General features: G+C 49.9%; 1 protein-coding gene across 8 annotated transcripts in view; it reads left to right on the top strand.

Moving 5' to 3' along the window:
• The window catches only part of REEP1 (receptor accessory protein 1), a 137,870-nt gene extending 120,611 nt beyond the window's left edge, over positions 1-17,259 (top strand). For 4 of the 8 annotated variants that reach the window (XM_010862218.1, XM_010862217.1, XM_010862214.1 and 1 more), the window contains 4 exons: positions 4,341-4,376; positions 11,613-11,764; positions 12,470-12,573; positions 14,276-17,259. In XM_010862218.1, the coding sequence (XP_010860520.1) occupies positions 4,341-4,376; positions 11,613-11,764; positions 12,470-12,573; positions 14,276-14,351 (368 nt within the window). In that variant the 3' untranslated portion in view covers positions 14,352-17,259. Of the gene's footprint in view, positions 1-4,340; positions 4,377-7,817; positions 8,421-11,612; positions 11,765-12,469; positions 12,574-14,275 lie in introns of those variants that run through there. The other 4 variants (XM_010862221.1, XM_010862220.1, XM_010862215.1 and 1 more) reach the window with 3 other exon arrangements.

Genomic DNA, 17,259 nt, shown 5'->3' with positions numbered 1-17,259 from the left:
GCCCCATAAACCTCACCCTGGGCTACCACGTGCCAAGGCCACACTAGCCCTGAGATCTAATTCCTGTGGAGGCCAGGGTTGTATGAAACCACACCTCTGCCTCTGTGTCTGCCCTGGTTGAGAGGGGTCCCTGTGCCAGAATTGACATGGGACCTTATTATTAAATGTGTAGAGTCCTGGGCCCACCCCCAGGGGATTCAGTATGTTGAGGATGAGACCCTGATACATGGTGCTGTCAAGGTGCAGCCACATTTGGGACCCACCGACTTCTGATCCATCAATGGGTTTCTGGTTTGTGGAGGCTGGGGTCGGGGACTGGAGGGGTAGGGAGCTGGCCAGCACTTCTGGTTCCCCAGACTGTTCCTAGGGGAGGTTACAGGGCTGAGCACTACTGCTGCTAGCAGAGGGTAGATGGGGAGGGGGTGGGCTGCAGGGCATGGTTCTGAATCTCCCCCGGCCCTCTCACTTGATGGGACATTGAGCCTGGGGGTGGATATAGGGCCACTGTAGCAATTTCTGGCTGTGACGTGTGCCAGGTGGCTCGCCTGCCCTTAAATGTATAAAGAGGGATGTCCAGGTCACCTAGACCTGGGTCATGTGCTGTAAGATGCAGCCTGCAGGGGGCATCTTAGAGTCCTGAGAACAGGGTCCTTCCAGGTCCACCCAACTTGAGGGTCTAAGACATGGATGGGAAAGGAGCTTCATGGTTGCCCTGGGAATGACAGCGTGCACTCCCCGCCGGGAAAAGGAGACCAGCTCAGAGCCAGGCCTGGCATCCACCAGTTTCCTCCCCTCTCGGGAATGTCCCCTCTACCTAGGATTGAAGATTGTGGCTTTTCTGTTGGAAGAGAGATGTTTTAGCCCTACTAGGGTTGGGGAGATGGAGGCTTGGCCATGGGGGTGAGATCCACCTCGGGTAGGGGAACCCTGTCCCTGAGCCAGGAGAACTTAGTGTGGAATCCCTAAAGGCCAGGCAGGAAGGGAGCTTGGGGATCACTCAATCTCACCCTCTGATTTTGCCAACGAAGAGACAAAGGCCCAGGGAAGGTAGCTGTCATCAGGTTTGTGCCTTCTGGTGGCATTCTCCTATGGCCCCGACTCCTGGGTCAGTGCCTTCTATTCACTCACCCACTGGCCATCAGGTTTCCTTGAGCATCTTTGGCCTCTGACCTCCCGGGCTCCTAGGCGTGTGAACCTCCACCCTTGATCAGTTTCTGAGCTACTGAGCCTCAAATGAAAGCTGTCGCTTTGATTTGATAAAGGGTCCCGATTCTGTGAGGCTCAGCGGACAGAGCTAAAACCAACAGGGTAGAGTTCCGAGGGGGCAGCTGCTTACCAGCTGTGTGGCCAGGGCAAGCGCTTTATCCTCTCTGCACCACAGAGTCCTTATCTGAACGCACAGAATGACTAGCCCCATGTGCAGAGTTGTCATGAGGATTCAAATGAAATTAGCCACATGAAGGTGCTTAGGGTCATGCCTGGCACTCTAAGTAGTAGCTGCTATTACTGTTCTTGTTGCTGTCTAACTTACCTAGAAAAGCACTTTAATATTAAAGTGTCTAAAATGGAAATGGGCTGCCTTGTGAAGTAGTGAGATCCCTGACATTGGAAGGGCCCAAACCAGAGTTAGTCACGTACAAAGTTCCTGCTTTGGCCGGGAAGTGAGTCTGGGTGGCCTGCAGTCCCTTTCTATGTTGTCATTATAGAGGCAAACTGAACAGAGGAAGTGGGCTCAGAGAGGGCACATACTGTGCCAGGGCCACACAGGACCAGAGTCCAGGCCTCCTGCCTACTCCTCCCTTTGGCAGAGTATTTGCAGCAGTTTCAAAACTGGGAAAAAGAGAGGTCTGGTAGGATCTAAAAGGAGATGGATATTGCTCAGTCATAAAAAGGAATGAAATTTTGCCATTTGCAGCAATACGGATGGAGGGTATTACGCTTATTGAAATAAGTCAGAGAAAGACAAACACTGTGTATATTTACTTATATGTGGAATCTAAAAAATGAAACAAACGAATATAACGAAATAAAAACAGACTCATAGATACTGAGAACAGACTGGTGGTGGCCAGAGAGGAGAAGGTTGGGGGAGGGTAAAATGGGTGAGGAGAATTAAGAGCTACAAACCGCTGAACATAACATAGGTGACAAGGATGCAGGAATATAGCCAGTTTTATGTGAGATTTTTCTTTTCCTTTTTGGTCACCCTACGTGGCGTGTGAGATCTTAGTTCCCTGACCAGAACTGCAAATGTGTCCCGTGCAGGGGACACACAGAGTCTTATCCACTAGACCACCAAGGTAGTCTTACCAATGTTACTTATAACATCTTTATATGGAGTATGATCTATACACTATGTTGTACACCTGAAACTAAATATTGTAAGTCAGCTGTACTTCAGTTATAAAAGAGAAGGCTATGGGGGCATCCCCTGGGCTTTGAACATTTTCCCAGGCCAGCACTTGATGGAAACGGACTTGGGCTGATTTGTCTTCCTGGCCCTGCCCCGCTCCATGCTCTGTGATGCCCCAGAAAGCAGGAGAGCACTCTGGTTGCAGGTCTGCAGACTGAGCAAGTGGAGTTCACGGAGAACCAGAGAGCCTACTGTACTGCAACAAAATGCACTCTCCTCACTGCCCACCCTTGGCCATGGCACCTGTGATTTCGGGGCCAGAAAGTGGGGTGCTGACCTAGCAGGAAGGACAGGGACCATGGATTTGCCTTCACCCTAGCTGCTCTGGGCCTAAAATAAAAGGCAGCTCAGAAAGAAAGGCAGGTTAAAGATGGCCCAGGGCCTGGGTCGAGGGCAGAAGCACCCAGGTCACAGGCTCTGGAGTTGTCATAACCCCGGAGGGGAGGGTCAGGGTGCCTAGGAGGAAGTCCGTCAAAGGAGGCCCAGCTGGTGTGCCCTTCCTGGCCCTGGCCTCAGACACCACGAGTGGTTTGGTCTGGGAAATGGCCCCAAGTCTGGGCTTCTGTCCTGACTGAGTGACCCTGGGCCTGGGCAGAGATGGCAACGCAGTGAGGCCGACGTCACCAAGCAGTCACCACTCTTGTCCCCACCGAGCCTATGTTCAATCTCAGAACCTTCCTGAGAGTGATTCCCTGGGCGGTCACTATCAGAGGATTTGTCCTTGGACCAGGAAAGGAACCCAGTTCGCTTCAGCCTTTGCCTTTGAAGGTGAGATACCAGAATCCCTATCTGGCCTCCATCTTGGGGTTGTGAGGAGAGCAGTTGAGGTGTTAATAATTTGCCAGTCCTGGACGGCAGGCCACTGTTGAAGACAGGCTGGGTAGGAGGTGGTGGCTGCACACCCCAGGGAGTTGTGTGCAGCTGTTGGAAGCAACAGTTTCAATGCACATTTAGGTATAGTTTGAAAACATGAGGCCTAGTGAACAATGTACAAAATGGAATAAGAGATTATGTAATAATTTATGTAAAATAAAAATATGCATGCCCATTGGTATAAAATAACACCATGCAATTTCTGTGGCCCACCCTGCAGAATAAATGGCCTGGGAGGTATTTTGTCAGACATCATTTATTGCAAGTCTGGCATTGAACCCAGGGAAGGGTACAAAGGGAATTGAAAGAATGATCTTTGCCCTCCATGAACTTGAAGACAGCCTGTATTTAGTGAGCACCTACTGTATACCAAGGGCTTCCCAGGTGGCTCAATAGTAAAGAATCTCCCTGCCAATGCAGGAGATGTGGGTTTGATCCCTAGGTTAGGAAATTCCCCTGGAGAAGGAAATGGCAACCCGCCCCAGTATCCTTGCCTGGAGAATCCCATAGACAGAGGAAGCTGGCTGGCTGCAGTCAATGGGGTCACAAAGAATCAGACATAGCTGAGCGTGCATACACACACATACACACTGTATACCAAGGCCCAGATATACACCAAGACCAGTGGAGTGTGTAAGGTAGCAGCCAGTTCGCCACTGGGGCCAAATGGCCAGACACAGAGCCCTTTGGGGATTCGGAGGTCAGTGTGAGCAGGTTTTCTGCAGGCCATGATGAAGTGGGAGAGAGAGAGAGAAGGGGCAGTTGGAGTTATTTCTCAGAAGAGACTTGGACTTCATCCCCTCCCTTCCCTTGGGCTGCAGGTCACAAGGACTGGCCTCTGTGCACCAGACAAGGGCATTTTCTAGCACCTGTGAGGAAGCGGAATCTAGAGTGATCCCCTCGCCCACCTTGGTGTCTCTACAGAGACCCACATTCCTGGGACCCCCATAGTGAACATATGGGGATGCCCACACCTCCCTGGGCCTCCCTGTTGGCCTGGGGCTGGTCCCTGTCCAGGTGAGGGGTATCACTGATGATGCCCCCGTCCCCGCAGTGTGTACCTGCTGCTCCACCTGCAGGACCCGGAAAGGTGAGTACACAGCCAGCCTCCCTGCAGCGTGCGAGACCTGCCTTGGAAGGAGGCTCTAACCATAAGCTGGTGTCTGACCTTGGGGCTCCCTTTCAGCTGCAGGGTCAGGGGGTGGGGTGGGGTGAGGAGGTTAACTCCTTAAAATAGCAAGCATGTATTATCTTACAGCGAATTCAGGTTAGAGTTTGGGAGCAGCTTAATTGGGTGTCTCTGGCTCAGGGACTCTCAAGAGTTATGGTCTGGGTGTCAGTCAGGGCCGCAACTGTCTGAAGGCTTGACTGAACATGGCCATCTTGTGGCTCTTGGCTGGAGGCCTCAGCTCCGTTCCACATGCCTCTCTGGGGGCTGCTTGAGCATCCTTACCACATGGTAGCTGGCTTCACCCAGGGTGAGTGATATAGGCGAGAGGCCAGGTGGGAAGCCACAGCACCTTTTAGGACCTGGTCTTGGAAAGCACAAAACCATCACTTCTGCCTTGTTCTGTTTGTTGGAAGTGAGTCATTAAGTCCAGCCCATCCTCAAGAGGAGGGGAATTCATCTCCACCTCTTGGAGGGAGGAGTAACAAGGAATATGGAGAGACTTTAAAACCATCACAGAGTCCTAGTTCCCTGTGCTCTTGGTGATAGGAGTGCAGGCGCTTACCCAGGTCCCTGGAAGTGACGAGCCCTGCAGTTCTGGGGGTTTCAGTCCTTGTGCAGCCAAGGGAGCCCTGGTCCTGCTTTGCCGCTCACCAGCTGTATGACTATGTGCAAATGACCTAACCCCCAAAAGCCTGGGTTTCCTTCCAGTAGAGGTAAAGCTTCCCGCTTCCCCACCTCACTGTGCTGCTATGACAATACCTGTGAAAGGGCTTTTTGAAGAATGATGATGGTGATGATGCTGGCCGTGATGGCCAGAAGGCCTCAGGGAGATGGGACTGGGCTCTCCCAGGCCTGGGCAGGGCCTCTGCTGCCATGCTCCCTGGGTGAGGGTGATGTCTGGGCTGTGTTGCTTTCTTCTGACCTGCTCCTGCTCTTTCCTTGATCTTAACATGTGAGGGACCAGAGATGGTGCCGGGCTAACGCAAGGCCCCTTACAACCCCTTGAAGGAGTTTCCTTTGGCTCAGAAGGCAAGAGGGGCCAGCCCTGGCCTGCTGGCTGGTGTGGGGGTGGGGGAGGAGGGAGACAAGCCTAGTGCCATGGTTGCCTGTGCCCCCAGCCCTGTCGCCACCGAGACGCGGTTCATGCTTCCCACAGAAGTGGAGAGCAGGAAGACATGGAGCTGTGTTCTAAGAAGAATCCTCTTTTCCCTTTATTTCCTCAGTTTTAAGACTTTTTTCCTTCTTTTTTTGGCCACACCACATGGCATGGGGGATTTTAGTTCCCTGACCAGGGATTGAATCCGTGCCCCCTGCAGTGGAAATGCAGAGCCTTAACCGCTGGACTGCCAGGGGAGTCCCTTAGAGCAGTGGTCCCCGACCTTTCTGGCACCAGGGCCTGGTTTCGTGGAAGACAGTTTTTCCATGGACTGGGGTTGTGGGCGGATGCCTTCAAGACGATTCAAGCACGTTACGTTTATTGCGCACTGTATTTCTATTATTATTACATCAGTTTCCCCTCAGATCATCAGGCATTAGATCCCAGGGGTTAGGGACCCCTGCCTTAGACATTTCAGCTCTTGGATTTTTAAAGGTCTGTAGAAGACCTGGGGGTTTCAGAGGCCATGAGCCTAATGAGAATGGGTGGTCTAAAGATTCCTAGCAGGAGGCTGTGGGGACCATCATCCTGCAGGAACAGAGGACTGTACATATGCTCAACAAGGATGAAAGAAACCCAGGGGCTGCACACAGCTGTGTCCAGCACTAGCACATAATACTCGGGTCTGCTGGACGCTGCTGCTGCTAAGTCATTTCAGTCGTGTCCAACTTTTTGTGATCCTACGGACCATAGCCCATTGGCTCCTCTGTCCATTACATTTCCCAGGCAAGAATACTGGAGTGAGTTGCCATGCCCTTTCCCAGGAGATCTTTCCAACCCAGGGATCAAACCCGCATCTCTTACGTCTCCTGCATTGGCTAGTGGGTTCTTTACCGCTGGCGCCACCTGGGAAGCCCGCTGCACACACTAGTTCGTGGAAAACAACCATCCCAGTGACCTCAGGCAGTTATGTTTATTTCGACCTAATCACCCTACAATTTGGAGTTTGTAAATACCTTAAGCCACTCAGAAACCCTTTCCCTATGGGATCCTGTCATCTTGGGACCTGGGAGAAGAGAGAAGCCTTCTGCTCTACTCTTGCCCGGTGGGCCTGCTCCATGCTGCCCTCTGGGAAGTCCCCCTCCCCCGCCACCCCCACGACACCTGGTGATTTCATCATCAAAGCCTGCCTTTCTAGGACGTTAGAAGTTAAAATAGAATTATAGCTGGTGGTGAGCACTGAGTAGAGTCTGGCCTTCCACGGAGCTGTGGGGATGGGGATTGTTGGGGATGGGGCTGCAGGTGGGGCTCAGTGGAGGCCTCAGGCTGGGGTGGACCTGCTCAGAGTCATGATCTAGGAGCCTCTGCCCCAGCCCTGCCTTTCTCAGCCTTCTGAACATCCAGGGCCCTGGAGTTCTACCCCATCTCCCTGAGGTCTGCTTGCAAGGAAACAGCTAGTGAGTCATCTGCACCGTTTCCCTCTGTGATGGTGGGAAAGCTCCTCAACTCTCCAGGCCTCAGTCGCCTCCTCTGTAAAATGGGGTGAGGGACTAAACTCGAGGCTACGGGGACCCTTCCAGCTTGACCCGTGAAGGGTGCTGGCTGTGAAGCATCAGCAGATGGTGTAGGGGGAGGTGTGTCTCACACCTGGGGCTGGGGCACTGATGCTGCAGATCACAGATGCTCTGGCCAGAGGGGCCCTCCTGGTCCCCTGAAATGATGAGATGATTTCCATCCATGCCTCTCAGGTCCCAAGAGAACTTTCTGCTCCATTCCTGCCTGTCAGCCATTTCCTGTTGTTTCCTGCACATCTGTCTCTCTTTTTCTGTGCTTCTATTATTATCTCTGTCTCCCACCCCTACTGCCCTTTATCCCCACTTTTCTCTCTGCCTACCTTGATGTTATATAGAACTGAAGACTGAATTCTGTCACTGCTCGAAATGAGTCATAGACGTGGGTTCCCCCCCTCCAACTTTTTAAATCAAGTAGATGGGACCTATTTTAAAAAGCAGAATCATCCCTTTTTATCCTATTAAAAGAGAGAGAGAATTGCATCTTTTCATGAGTGGGGCCCTGGGGTAGTTTCTTTCCTCAGTAGCAGGAGCTGTCAGAGGTTTGGAGCGTGGGCAGTGAGTGAGTATGTGTGTATGTGTGCGTGTGCACGAACACTCGCACATGTGTGTGAGTTTCATTCCCCAAAGGTCCTTCTTTAACAGGATATTCTTTCCTTTCTCTTCGGTGGCTGTTGGGGACTCGGATGTAAGTGGTCCAGATGGGCGTGCTCTCCTCAAACGTGTTTGCTGACTTTGATTAATGGCTCCCACTAATGTGTGCTGTGTGGAAGTGTTCACTAACCCGGGGTGTTTGCTGCACTGGGGGAGGGGTGTGGGGAGGCCTGGGGCTCCTGCAGATGGATCAGCTTAGCCTGAAGGGCTGGGAGTTTTTCCCTCCTTGCACTCCCCACAGAGAGAAGAGGTGCAGCCGCTTTCCAGCCTGCTCTACGCACGTTTGCTAACACAGAAAGTAAGCCAAGACCACACACTCATTCCCCCACTGAGGAAAATAAGAGTGACCCGTATCTTTTCCTGGAGACCACCCAGCCCTGGCCACTGTGGTCAGCTCTGTGGGCTTGAGGGCTTGGCTGCCATCCCCTGAGGTTTGCAGGTGGCTGTGGCCATGACCTTGCATGAGACGCTCCCCTCACACAAGTTGTCTTCAGGAGCCATCAGAGTATTAGGACGTGGACAGTAGCACCCTTTTGGGTGAGGACCTGTGGGATCACAAATTCTATTTGGATGTACGGGAAAAGGAGCGCTGAGGAGGTCAGGCACCACATTTCTGCTCAGCCACTATTTTCACCTGGGTGCCCATAAAGATGGGACCATGTTCTGTGGGGTTTATTTCTTCACTGATACTCCTCCCTGTTCCCTAAAGGATTTAAGTCTGCTTGTGGAAATACAGATGATAGATCAAACCAAATAAGAAAATGAAGCTTGGAGGGGAAGGGAGGAGGCAGGTAAGATGGAGTCAGAACGAGAAGAAAAATATAGGTGCTTGTCACAAAGTCATAGGCAGTCTGAGATGCTGGGCTTCCTCGCAGCCAGCACAAAGGGGGAGATGCAGTTAAGCAGTTCATTGTCCAACTTCCCTGGTGGTCCAGCGGTTAAGGATACGCCTGCTAATGCAGAGGACACGGGTTTGCTCCCTGGTCTGGGTAGATCCCACATGTCATGGGACAGTAAGCTTGTATGTCACAACTACTGAGTCTGTGCTCTAGAGTCTGGAAGCCGCAACTACCAAGCCCATGTGTTGCAACTATTGAAGCCCGCATGCCCAAGAGCCCATGCTCTGCAACAAGAGAGACCACCAAAATGAGAAGCCCGTGCCCTGCAACTAGAGAAAGCCATGTGCAGCCTGTGTGCAGCAACGAAGATCCAGCGCAGCCAAAAATAAATAAGAGATTCATTGTCACAACACAGTAGACATCTGGAGGCTCAGAGACTCAGCTTGTCTACAGTGTTTCGTCTCCTGGGTCCTGAGAGTCAAGCAGAATATTACAAACAACATTCTTGGCAAAAATTCTCCACGAACACAGTGACCAATAGGATTCTCCTCTTTTCAACAGGTTCTCTCTGTGTCTTCTATTAGAAGATACTTCTGGTCCCCGAGCTGCCCACACTGAAGGTGGTTCCTTCACTCCCCACCTCTGCTGAGTTGAAACCTTGTTTTCCATTCCTGCCTGGATCTCTGGACTTCCCTTGGTCCATCACTCCTAGTGGCCCTTCTTTTCTACCATTTAGCCCATGCTCAAGGATGCAGTGGAGAACTAACTCAAAGCATTTTTGCTTCATTCTTGAGATTGCACTTGTTGTTATTATTGTTATTCTGACAGTGTGTGAGTTCAGTGCTCAGTCCCAGTGAGTCCAGAATGGGTGAGCAGGTTGAACAGTTCCATGCCTGAGGATCTTTTGGTGACTCTGGGCTGCCTTCTGAACCCCAGAGTGATATGTAGAGGGAATGCTGTGGGCCTGAATGTAGAGGGAGCCTCAAGTGCAGAAGCACAGACTCAAACCCTAGTCTGCTTTCAAGATGGGAGATTTTGTGCTGGGGCAGACCTAGGCAGGCTGCTTCTGCCCTGGTCTTTCAGTCCTAGGCAGGCCTGCCTCTTTGTTCTCCTGTTAGGTGTTCAGAGGAATGTCCTTGTGATGAGTGCTGAGTTCTGTTTGGGACAAGAGGCGAGCCCTCTGAGATGATGTCAGGACTCCACCTCCTTTAGTGGATGGGTGGCCACTGTGGGCGCAGTCCTGGGTCAGCTGCTCAGAGGGACCAAGGAGGATCAGCCGTAGCTCAGGACACTTTCTTTGAAGCTGAGGCAGAAACTGATGGACAGGAGAACTAGGGCTCGAGGCACAAGCCATGTGGTACACATTCCAAGACCTTTTGGGTGAGTTGACAGGCTGGGGAAGACCAGAGCATTTAAGGAGGGCCAGACTGACCAGTTTTCACGTTCATCCATCTTAACGATGCAGCTGACTTGGGCAGGGGAAGGGACCAGAGAGAGCCTAAACCCAGAGGAAACAGGTTGGGGAATGCACAGGAGCAAAAAAAATGCAAAGGGGAGTTAACAATCTCAGGCTTGGCTCTATCCTGTCGCAGCTGGTCGCTCTCAGTCTACAATTCAGCTTTGAAATTTGTGGTTACGACAGCTGTGCTCTCATGCTGCCCCCTGCTGTTTATTGGGAGTATAGCAGCAATGACTGGGAAAGCGGCTCAAGACTAGGCTCCCACTGTTAGTTCTATGAAGTCCACACTGGATGCTGTCATACCCCCTTTGATGGGGAGAACACATTTGGTGGCTGAACATGTTTTTAGGAGAAGTAGCAGCGTGTCCCAGAACAGCTCTGGTTTCTGTCTGCAGGCCTCGGGTGGTCAGATCAGGTGATCAGAGGGCTCCCTGGCTCTGCCTTCTGTGGTTCTAGGTAAAAACAATATACGAAGCCTAGAAAGATATGTCTCTGAGTGTCAGACAGACTGGGACAGGAAGTATTTTATATCTCGACTGAGATAGGATCACGTGGCTAGATGACATGACATAGATTTCACATTCGATGTTGTAGACTCAGTGACGTGAAGCTGAAGCTCCAATATTCTGGCCACCCGATTCGAAGAGCCAATTCATTGGAAAAGACCCTGATGCCGGGAAAGATTGAAGGTGGGAGGAGAAGGCAGTGACAGAAGATGAGATGGTTGGATGGCATCACCGACTCAATGGATGTGAGTTTGAGCAAACTCCAGGGGACGGTGAAGGACAGGAAAGCCTGGCGTGCTGCCGTCCATGGGGTCGCCAAGAGTCTGACATGCTGAGTGAACAACAACAACAACAGTGACACAAATAACTTCTGGAGCTTTCCACATGGATTAGTCACGGCAGACCAAAACAGGAATCTCGCTGCTGCTTCTGAGGGGAAGAGTGCGGCTAGATTCTCCTTCCACCAGTCTCCTTTGCTTCTCTAGCACTTGGCTTTTGAAATGAAAAATCTGCATTGCTTAAGGTTCTTTCTGAAGGCTTCCTGGCATTTTACATCCTCTCTCTTAAGGACAGCTCGGAGTTGTATGTGCAAGTATAATCAAGGCACCATCAGCTTGCATGTATCATGCAGAAAACTGTGTTATTCCCCTCCGGAAGTGACTGCCACCATCCTTTCCAGAGGATATTCTTTCCCCCTGGTGTTCTTCTGGTGTGGCCCCACAGCCCTAAGCTGTAGGATGTGACCCATCTGTTTAGACAGAGGTACCCCCAGCTGGACCCCCACCTCCCCCGATAGCTTGTCAGTAGATTCTGAAGCCTGCGCTTGTTCCTGTGCATAGCGCCTCATGGTTGCAGTGGTCCTGGATCCCCTGCAACGTTCCAGGAAGCTGTCGGGGCCTCAGTTCTCCTAACTGGCCTGGCTTGCCGTGCTGTGTGCCTAACCTTGGCCTGCCCTTCTTCGCTCCTTTCTACACTGATCCCACCTTGCTGTACTTTGTCTCCCCTGCGTAGATTGTAAATGGCCATTCAGTGGTTGAGGGCGATGTGAATGAGGGTGGTGTGAAGGCCTGGGGGCCCCACCAGGTCCAAAACCCATTGGCGTTTTCTGATGAGGAAGAGGAAGACCTGCTGGACTTCATGTACAAGTTTAAAGCACCTCGAAAGACGGAGTTCCCCCTGGAGGTACACGGTATCGGGGGCTGTGGGGTGGAGCGTGTATTTTCACAGAGGGCTTTGCCCTGGAGATCTGGGGCTCCTGGGAGTGGCATCTCTTGGGATACCCAACATCTGAGTGCCTGAAGAGGGGAGACCTCCCTCCATCAAACAGGCAGGAGAAGCCACTAGATAGCTTCTAGCTACTTGCCAAGGGGTGAAAAAGACCCTACCACTTTTATTTGGGAATAGAAGAAATGAGATCATATCTAGGGATTAAACAAAACAAACAAAACATCCAGCTACCAACTTAAGATGATGTGTGAGTGAAAAGCAACCCAAATGAGTGTTTTGAGGGAGAGAAAAATTCAGAATGTCTTATGACATGTCTTTATACATAGAGCTTGTTCATCTCTTTATCTCCATGTCACAACATACTGGCCGATACAAAATATTCAGTTAGCCAAAAAGTTCGTTCGGGTTTGGAAACACCCAGACAAACTTGTTGGCCAACACAGTAGATGTTCATAAAATGTTATTGAAGGGGCACGGCCAAATGAGCAAAACAATACACTTGATATATGTACTCTGGCCAAGTGCAGATGTGGATGGAATTTTGGCGGCAGGAGGGCCAAGCCTAGAGCCTCAGGTCGTTGCTCTGGGTCACAGCCTTGGGCTTGGATGCAGGGCCTGCAAAATTGGGGGACCCCAGAGTCTTCCTCTCTGTTTCATCAGGTCTCCCCTCCTTCCCCTTCTGCTGAACGCTGCAACCTGAGAGTCCAACTGAGGCAAGTTGGGAGCCCCCCTGCCCTCAGTGCAGAGACCCTTGTGAGACTCAGGTGAGGCAGTGTGTGGACAAGCTGCCCTTCTCCAACACAGCAGCCTGGCGGCCTGTGCCCACCAAGGTCACAGCTGTTCCCACCACACAGTGCATGGTTCATCAGATTCCTTCCCAAAGTGGGGCACGCAGGGGTCTTTTTGAACTGAGAGGTTTTGGTAGAAGATATTCTAGGTTTGGACTCTGTCTGAGGAGTCCTTTACAGCCTGGCCAGCCCCATGATGGGGAGAGGGACCCAGCTCGGAGGGCATGCAAGGTGCTAGAACCATTCTAGGTCTTGAGGGTTTGTGCCCCCCCCCCCTTTTTTTTTTAAAATGTGGACCATTTTAAAAGTCTTTGTTCAATTTGTTACCACATTGCTTCTGTTTTATGGTTTTATGTTTTGGTTTTTCAGCCACGGGGCATGCGGGATCTTAGCTCCCTGACCAGGGATCAAACCCATTCTCCCTGCGTGGGAAGGTGAAGTCTTACCCACTGGACTGCCAGGAAAGTCCCTGGTTTTGTTTTATAAAACCACCCATGTTGCTTTACTGTTTATGGTTAAACTGCCTGAGGCAGGTCGCTGATTCTTCTCTCATCCTGTCCAGAGGTGGCTGGTAAACATTTCCGTCATATCGGTGTGGTGGGAGGACTCAGTATATGGAAGGCCAGAGCCTTCTGTTGGTGCTTGTTTCCCTCCTGCCTCCCTTCTGTGTGCCCGCTGGGCATGGAGCTCCTTGCTGGGAGAGGGTGGTGCATTTCCTGCCCCCAGGAAGGCACAGTGTGGCCGAGGAAGACTGTGCGCAGAGCAGCACGCTCCCCCGTGCCATCTGCTAAACAGCGTGAGAACCAAGGAGTTGATCCTGGCTGTGACCGGGCTATGGCGGTGGGGCTCAGGAGTGACTCTGGAGCTTGTTCCTAAGAGGACTGGAAATAACCAGAGAAGGGAGGAAAGGCCTCTGGTCAGAAGGGATGGAGATGTGAAAGGATAGTGTAGAAAATGCAGCTGAGTACAGAGAAGTGGACAGATGGGGGTTGAGGGTAGGTCGGGGCCAGTGGTGAACCCCCTTGAGTTCGCTATGCCAGGAGAAAGAATTTCCCTTTTCTTTAATCATGACAGTAGTGGCCCCTGTGATCTGTGTCCCATGGGAGGAGGGGGTCCCTTGATAGTCATTGGTAGGGGAGATGAGGTAGAACTCCTCATGCATAAAGCCAGTGTTTCCTGTGTTGTGTGGTTTGCTTCTGCATGAAAGGATTTCACATCTGGGAGGAGGACTGGAAATTCAGTGATGGAAATTTTAAGCATGTACCAAGAAACGCGAGGCCAGTTCCCAAAGGAAATAACAAAGACCAGGGAAGCGATGGGAGGCCTTTCTCTCTGCTGAGTCATTTGTTAAGATCATTTCGCTCCCAAGGCAGAAACAAGTTGTGTCATTCTTCCATGCAACTGTGCACTTGGGAGGTGCAGGGACTTAGGAGAGCATGAAGACGGGGGCACTGGGCTCCTCCACTGGCTCAGCTCTATGGGGATGCTTGGGAGGCTGCTCTGATTGCTGTGGTGGAAACCCCAAGGGGGTCTCCAGCCCTACCAGCCTGCTCACACACATGGACATTTGACTGGAAGAGCTGAAGTCCCAACACAAACTCATCCAGGTACTGTCCTCAAAAGCGTTGATGTTTATACCAAACCGAGGGGTCAGTCCTGTTTCTGTTTTCTCTGCCAGGCACCGCCTAGAATCCTTCGATCTCGCTTCAGGAAGAAAAGTACCTCATCCTCGGCCACTGAAACCACGTGAGTGAGATGAGCCAACAGCACCGGATCCACAGAATGTTTCTTCTCTGCCTTAAAGAGCTATTTATTCACTAATCACATAGAAACCCGCAAGCTGGTGTGCTCTGTGCACAGCCTCGGACGTGGCCTTTCCTCTCTCCCCTCTAAGAGCCCCCCTTTCCTTTTATTTTGTTGGGGAGAGGATAAGGGAAAGGTAGTGTGTTGGGGGTGTGACCTTAGGTCTTCTGAGGTTAGTCATTTCCCACCCTTGGATTGGCATAGACAGCAGTGTTGTAGAAACAGAAGAGAATCCCCCCACCGAGCTGCTGAGATGTACATTTGTAACTTATTTGTTGCATACTTTGTTTTTAGTCCTATATATGCAAACAAAGCAATTTTTTAAAAACTTTTTTTTTGTTCTTGATACTAATACTTCGGACTATGATGTACATATTTATGGCTTTTGGCTTGATAGCGTGGACTTGGCAAAGGCTGCCAGAGGTTCTGATGTATAAGCAAACAGCAAAAACAGAAGCGTAAAAGATTATTTTAATTCTGGAGGGTGTCTCAGATGTGCTTACGAAGCTTCCAAACACACCTCAAGGACATCCATTTTTCCTGTAGGGTGATGGTCTGTAATCTTCAGTCAGTATACCAGAGAAGTTTAGAATGGAGATATGATATTTCAGTACCAGAGGTGGGTATAATGAGGTCAGGGGAACAGCCTAGAATAAGGGAAGTCACAGGAAGCTTGTCTTCCCCATAGACACAGGATTAGGAGCTTCTGAGTCCTTCCAGGGTGAGGACTTCTCATTGCCTAGGCAGGTTGGCTCACCTTTGGATGTAAACTCCTGGGATTGTTGTGACGAATCATTGAGTGTTTATTTCTCCTTTATAGTATCCTGCGCTGTGACTGGCAAAAACGAACCAATCCACCCAAACAAAACCAACCCTAGAACCATGCTTTGTTTCAGATGCTCCGTGAAGTATATCTGAGCCATCTAGGTAATGATCCCAACCCTGGGTTCTAGAAGGTTATAGAGGTTGCATCTTCATTAATGTGACCTGCTGCTCGGCTCCACGGGCAGCGGTGGCTCATGCCCTCTGTTTGCTTCCTGGCTTGTGTGGAGTGTGAGCAAGAGAGAAGTGGCATGTTCATGGGCACTTGTATTTCATACAGGCCCATGTCTTTAGGAAGAGAACAAAGCACCATCTGAGGCAACTCCCTAATTGAGAATTTTATCTGAAAAGAAGAATCTGGTTGAAATAGCATCTTGGTCAGTGGCGGCTACTCCCCACTGGAAGCGCCGAGCCTAAATGTAGGACTCGTCTACTTGTGCTTAGGATTGATGTTTCCTTTCAGTGTGATGCATGCAGTGGTCACAACCCAGTTACTTATTATACTTGGATTGTGTTTGTTCATAGATAGGCCCTGAACACTAGAGAATTAGTGTCACCTACATAGAACCTACTGTCAGTCAGCTATAAACAGGCCCAGTTAGAGACAGTAGCATGACTGAGCTACACAAACCTACATCAGTCTTTGCTGATGACATATTGGCTGGATCTTAGCCACATCGGCAAGGGTTTTACTTGAAGTTGTTACCAGATTGCAAATTTAAATCCCTTTTCCTCATTATGCCTCTGAAGGTGACTTGGTAATTTACAAGAGGATTTAGGAAAATAAACCTAAAAGCAAATGTGGGGTTCAGGAGGGCAAACAGAGGCTGTCTGTTTAATGTTTGTGCCCCATACCCACCAATAGCTAGATCTGTTAGTGAAGACAGAAAACCGGTTTTCTTCAAGCTCACAGAGTAGTTTCAGACAGAGGAAAAATATAGGCTTTAAAATGTATTTACCTGTTATTGGGAGTACCCAGAATTATCAGAAACAAATGCAAAAAAAAAAAAAGCTTATTAAGCAGCTTTTTAGCAACTTTTTTTTCCTGGCCAAAATAATAAATGCCTTTAGCAGCAGAGATTAAAATCCTATCGTGAACAAGCTATATTTTCACCATTTTACAGTGGAGAGTTTTAACAAGTATGGGCTCTCAAGTTTGCACTCAACAATGCCAAAAATTACTTTGAAGCAGTCTACTCTCAGACAAGCTGTATTACTTCTCATTTAAGATTTAAAAAAATAGAAAGGTACCCAAACTGCTGTCTTAATGTAACTATTTTTCCTTCAGGTGTTGCTTAGGGAGTTGGTTTCTTTCTTAAAAACACTGTACAACTGAGAGCAGCTGTCATATTTCTGGCAAAACGTGTTTCCTTATCCAACAAGCTGTATATTTGTGTGGACTGACGTAAAAATGTGAATGCCTCCAAGTGTACACATAGTGGTGTGGAGTTCTGTCGAGACGGTAAAGCTGAATGTTTTTAATTTGCTGATTTACAGACACGGGCTGTTTACAAAATGCTAATGGAAAGTCTGTACCTTTCACGTAGTAACTTTTTCTTTGCTTTTGAGCACCTGTTCTGTTTCTGAGGAGACGAGAGAGGGTGTTGTACTTACAAACTGGAGAGTTAGGCATAATCCCTCCTGGCTTTGTGTGAATAGCTTGCTCACTTTGCTGGCCTCTGAACTGTGTGTTCTCTGTAGTAAACTGTCCGTGTGTCTGTGATAACAGTGCTTGTCAACCACGACCGCCATTGAGTACCTTCCTAGTTGTTCATCTTGCACAGCACTGGAAACGGTAAAAGAAGTGCTTCATTTGTGAATGGCAGGCACCAGAGGGCTGGCGCTCTGGATGGTGACTGTGCACACTCCCCCTTAGTTTATCTCTGTAATCCTATAGGACGATCTGTAATCAAATAGTATACTGGACTGTGCATCAAAGGGATGTAAAATTACAGTATTCCAAAGGTTGAAGTTCTGTTTTGTTATAATGCCTGATCTATATCTTGAATAAAGTCTTAACATGTTTCTTTTAAAAGA

This window comes from Bison bison, unplaced genomic scaffold (assembly GCF_000754665.1).
Source record: "Bison bison bison isolate TAMUID 2011002044 unplaced genomic scaffold, Bison_UMD1.0 scf7180017864480, whole genome shotgun sequence".
Taxonomy (NCBI): Eukaryota; Metazoa; Chordata; class Mammalia; order Artiodactyla; family Bovidae; genus Bison; species Bison bison.
Note: the sequence above shows the minus strand (reverse complement) of the source record. Positions and strands in the feature narration are given on the sequence as shown.